Genomic DNA, 5,341 nt, shown 5'->3' with positions numbered 1-5,341 from the left:
TATCTACTAATACTTGGTATATTAAAATTTACATCAGTCAAAATTGGTTTAAATAACAATTACCCTGCCAAATCACTTTAAGTTAAAAATCACTGTCCAACTTTGGCTCTCATATCACCCAACTCACGCTCACATGACTTAAGTCTACAGCAATTTAGCACGATGGCTTACAGAGGTAGTAGCTTTATTGGCTTTTCCCTTGTGAGATTTTGTGTTCATGCGTCTAAGGAGCACTCCCCTGCCATAAGTGTTTGTAAAAGTTCTCACCACTTTCACCATAAAACGGAAGGACTCATCTTCATCTAGTTCATTGTCAATGGTGGCATCCCACTTACACAGAAGAGAAGGAGTAGCAGCAACAATATCCATTACAGCTTCGTGGCCAATACTTCCATCTGGACGCTCAAGCTTCTGAACAATTTGAGCCAGCTCCAAAAAAAAGGCAAATGCAGTGTCATTTACAAACATGAGACTTTTTCTTTTCAAAAGATAGGTCCAATAGGATTTGTCTTTTTCTTGGCATACAGAGGGGGTCCCAACTGTAGCAATTTTCTTCAATATACAGTCCTTCATTCTTCTTAGTCTAGGATTATTTTTGTAACGATAAACAAGCCTAAATTGAGATTTCACAGTACTTCCAGCAATATAATGAACAACTCTATGACTCATAGCATTAGAAAAATCATCTTTGGAACGTAATTGGTTCCCTAAACCAGCTCTAGCACCAAAAGATTTAATAAGGTACACTAAAGCTAAATTCCCTAATTTGCGGTAGAATTCTAAAATGAAAGGGTATGCAACATTTGTGGGGACCAAGTGGATTCTTAACAGTTTTTCCAAGACATCATCACGAAATTCCTTATCACTGAGCTTAGTAGATATGTTTTGCAAGATACTTCCTCGTACTGCAGATGGAAATGCTGCCCCTTTCTTCCCAATTTTCCATTTGTTCAGTCCAGCTACAACAGCATCAGTAAGGGTTTTCAGGAAAGTAGTCCATTCTTCTGTATCATTTTTTGCTTTTACAGCAGAAATCAGGTCCGTCATCTGCTGCCCATAAAGACCAGGATACTTATTTTCTTCCAAAACTTGCAAAATAGAGTGACCCTCTTCCATGCAGTGTGATGCAATCTCTTTCACAGGTACTTGTTTGGTGGCAAGATCTACATCCAGAACAAAGGGAAAAAACTATTAAAATTAAGAATGTCACTAATACCACTTTTAACTGATAATCAAATCAGTACATACCTTTCCATTGATGAGAACGCATATGGTTGTTGAAGCCATCACTTGACCTAAGACCACTACCGCACTTCGGACAACGAGCAAAAATTTTGGGGGCTTCTGGTTTCTTGAAGGGATCGGCCTGCTGCTGGCTTCCAACTTCATTTTTTTTTTTACGAGAACTTTGAGTGCTAGACTTCCCACCCCTCTTGCTCCTTTTACTAACCCTCTTGGTGGGCGTGCTCACGCAGGACGGACCCTCAGTGTCAGATACCTCATCTGATTGTTCTGATTGAAATGATGTTTCCGAAAATGAAACATTAGAGTTGTCAGTCGATTCTATGGTCTCTTCTAAACAGCTCGGGTCGTCAGCTTCATAGCTAACATTCATTTCCTCATCACTGTCCATTTTGTTAAGTAAATATTCCGAAAGTCGTCACGATGTCGGCAAAACCAGAAAACAACAACATTCAAAACAAAGCCGCCAGGTTCGCTCCGACGGCGGCGCGACAGTAGCGCTCCTAGCGGCGGGGAGCGGCCGGGCCGTTCCGCGGCGCGTGAGTGGCGGTGGCCTCCGGCTGGCGGAACGGTGCGCATCGGGTACGGTGCGGCTTTAGCGGGTTCTCATTCAAACTTGGTGATACTGCCAAAAAGTGTGATGTGACTAAAAACTCAAGTGGACCTTGGAGAACGCGTCGGTGAGTCGGGATTTGTGATTCATGCATTTAGTGACGAGGAATAACGTGCGCAGTGCGAGAGGTTAGGGGGGCGGCCGGGAATAGATTCCGCTCCAGGTAAAGCCATTCTCACAAGATGAAATAACGTTGTATACACTAATATTTGAAATTCAAATTCCACAGGCGGGCAAGAGGAAGAAAAGGGTCAACCGCCACAAACCCAGAGAGTGCGCTGCGAGGGGTAGACGACTGGGCGGCTCCTGTGTACAGGCCAAAATGTACTCCAGGTGTTCTCCGATTGTACTCCGACTGTACTCCGTGTACTTCGTACTCCTGTGTACACGAAAAATTCAAGTCGCCCACCCCTCGGTGCGCTGCCTGTGGGGAAAAAAACCAGCAATGTGGCGTTGTGTTTTGCAGGTTTCCCTCAGACCCTGCCAGGTATGTTTGATGTGAGACCTTGCATTGAGTATATCTTTAAAATTCAAGTTTACATCAAATCATTATTTAGTGAATAACAGCTGGTGTAGTTTGAAACCGTAAAAGTTTGTATATCTGTCATACATTGCCATCTGTCATTTTGCACGCTGACTTGGGCATCACTTTTCCATTGCATGGAAATAATTAAGAAAATAATATCTATACTTTCTAAAATTCTTGATATGATTTAGTTTACACAGGTACTAGGCCATCATTAATGTCATTATTGCTTCCTTGAAAGGAAGCAATCTGGAGCAGAGGTACGTGTGTAGTATTAATAGTTTGCAGAGGTAGCGGGCCATCACTTATGTCTTTATTCCTTTCATGGAAGAAAGCAATCTGGAGCAGGTATGTTGTAGTATTAGCTAATCCAATCACAAAAAGTAACAAGTGGAAGTGGGTGTGGTTGCATGATTCAAAAATTAATGGATTTCTGATTTTTGTCCTATTTTAAAATTGTACACACTGAACAGAATAAAGTCAAAGTGATGTCATATGATGTCAAAGGGGTCATTTTGATGTCATTTTAACATCATTTTGATGTAAGAATGTGGTCAAAATGATGTCAAAATGTCCCCCTTGAATTTAAATTACATCACTTTGACATTTTTGTGTTCAGTGGGTAGTTTGAAAATGAGTGAAAAGCTGTCTTCACATTACATGTGTCAAAATGGTTCGACCCCATCGTGTTTATCAAACCATAACAAACTATGTACTCTGTTTGTTTTCTTTCAAAACAAAAATAACTTTTTTTTAAAAAAAGACTTTCATTTTCTATTTTTTAGGCAACGCATATGGCTGAAGAGGTCTTGCAACAAAGAGCTGCTCAAACTCTCTCCACAAAAATTAACTTCTTGTTTTTTTTGTGGGGACCATTTTGAGCCGAGTAGCTTTACAAACAAGTACAGGCGACGGCTGCTGATGTATGCTTATCCTACAATAAATCCTGATAAGCCGCAGCTGGATGATGCAGATCTGGATAGATTTTATGCAGGTATGTTTGTGGTACAGTTTGTAACTACTAAATTTTAGTCCCCCTAGGGATCTTAAGTGCGTTTACAGAGACATTAAATTCAAAATTTATTTGAACACCCTTACAAAGGTGTGATTTTAGCACCTTTCTTTTTCCACTGTTTACACACATCCTTGACCATTAACTGATGTTATTCATTGCAGGAGTGGTTGAACCTGTTCAACATCAGGATCAGGAACTTACTGTTCCAGAGTCGTCAGAGCAAGTTGACGACCCTGCCTCATCTCCTAGACAGCACCGTAAGTTGGTCTACTCACTCCTATTTACCCCTAATGTTTGGATATTTTTTTTTCTCTATTCACTCTTTTTCTTCCATAAAAAAATTGCTGGTTTTGCGCTTGGTTCTCTTTCCTTATTGCGAGTGAAAGCCAGCTGACACCTTAAAATTCATATCTTTCTTGAAAAATTTACATTTACCAAGTTTTTAATAACACAAAATTTAATTTGATGTTGTTTAGCGTTTCGGGAGGGAAGGGGGGGGGGGAAGGGGCAGTTCGGGCTGAGTAGCCACCTTCATTCGTGGTGGCTTGTGTCCTCGTGGTCCGTGCCTGTGATACGGGTAGATATGTACTGCCTGACCTGTTTGCCGTCCTTCCTCCTGGTGAGGCGCACGACGCCCGTTGAGAGTCAGACGGCCTGACGACGTTCTGGGCGAGTACCTCGCACTTGACGGCCTTCTTCTGCTTGTAGACGTCCAGCCTGCGAGGTTCCTGCTTGATCGGGGGAGGGGGGGGAGAGGGGGGGCGAGGGGGCGGTCGCCCAGTCGGCCCCGGATGAGGCGCCTGAAGATAGGCAACATGCGCCTGCATGTAGGCAACCTACTGGATAGCGCCCACCCGTCAGTTGGGCTTATAACCTGCTCGACAGTCTCCGGCGCCCCCCCCCCTTTCCCCCCGGCGTTCCCCTTTGTCGCGGCGGCCTTGGTGCGGGCAGCGGATTTCCTTCCAGATTGCTCATGTCTGCCTGGGGAGTGCGAAGCTCTGGAGCCGGACCTGGAGTTGGGCCTGGAGCCGGAGGTCCAGCGCGCGAGCGGCGGTGGCGGGTCGTTGGGCACGAGGCTGTACTCGAGGAAGTCCGGCTGCAGGGGCAGGTCGCGGGGCTCGATGTGCTGGAACGGGTCGATGCAGATGGCGATGCTCGCACGCCTGCGAGCAAGTGAGCGCGCCGCGCACGGCCCGCACCGCGGCACCACCACGCCGTGCTTGAGCATGAGCTTGAGTCGAGGGTCGGAGTTGACGCGCGCGGCCAGCCACAGCTCCTTGTGGTCGCGGAGGCCGTCGCAGTCGCTGAGGTGGAAGGGCAGCGCGCCCTGCAGCCCGGCCTGCAGGGCGAGGTCCAGCGACAGGTGACCAGGTGGCCCCGCGGGGAAGTTTGGCGGTGGCCTAGGCTGGCGCAGTTGCTACTGCTGCTGTTGTTGGAGTTGTTGCTGTTGCGGGTGACCCGCACCCGCTGACGGTCACTGCGGTCACTGCGGTCACTGCGAGCTGAAGTGGCGGTACGGGCACTGAGGCATGTGCTTGTACCGGGTGTAACTGAGAATGCGCAGGAGTGTTGCGCCGTTGCGGGTATGCCTGCCCAATTCGCCCATAAGGCGCCATGGCCCCTGCAGCCTAGGCGGGTATGCAATCCCGCAACACTGCTGCGCATTCTCAGTTACACCCGGTACGGACAGTACGCGCTCGCCGACTCTGAGCCGGACGTGGAGCCAACGAAGCCCGACCCGGAGTTGGACCTAGGGTCGGAAGCGGATACGGGGATCTTAGCTTTGGCTGGGGCCGGAGTGCGGGCGGGCGCCGCGCGGCGGGACAGGAGTTTCTTGCTGCAGGTGCGTGGCGCTCATCTGGGGTGGCGCGGATCTGGCCAGGCCCCACCCCGTGGCCGAGCCCAGGGCCGCACGTGGAGAACGTCGCCGTCGTGGAGCTCGGGC

General features: G+C 47.7%; 1 protein-coding gene across 1 annotated transcript; it reads left to right on the top strand.

Annotated features, from left to right (window-relative positions):
* The first annotated feature begins 2,277 nt into the window (after positions 1–2,277).
* LOC127751598 (uncharacterized) lies at positions 2,278–4,125 on the top strand. Its single transcript, XM_052275375.1, has 2 exons — positions 2,278–3,375; positions 3,558–4,125. The coding sequence occupies exons 1-2, from the start codon at positions 2,952–2,954 to the stop codon at positions 3,788–3,790; spliced, it is 657 nt and encodes a 218-aa protein (XP_052131335.1). The 5' UTR covers positions 2,278–2,951; the 3' UTR covers positions 3,791–4,125.
* The last annotated feature ends 1,216 nt before the right edge of the window (positions 4,126–5,341 follow it).

Source organism: Frankliniella occidentalis, unplaced genomic scaffold, assembly GCF_000697945.3.
Source record: "Frankliniella occidentalis isolate FOCC.00 unplaced genomic scaffold, Focc_3.1 Scaffold596, whole genome shotgun sequence".
In the NCBI taxonomy this organism is placed as follows: Eukaryota; Metazoa; Arthropoda; class Insecta; order Thysanoptera; family Thripidae; genus Frankliniella; species Frankliniella occidentalis.
Note: the sequence above shows the minus strand (reverse complement) of the source record. Positions and strands in the feature narration are given on the sequence as shown.

Excerpts from the sequence above, each read along its gene's own strand:
- LOC127751598 (XM_052275375.1), top strand. The coding sequence starts at position 2,952 with ATGTCCCCCTTGAATTTAAATTACATCACTTTGACATTTTTGTGTTCA. Across the intron at positions 3,376-3,557 it reads TCTGGATAGATTTTATGCAG|GAGTGGTTGAACCTGTTCAA; the intron begins GTATGTTTGTGG and ends TATTCATTGCAG.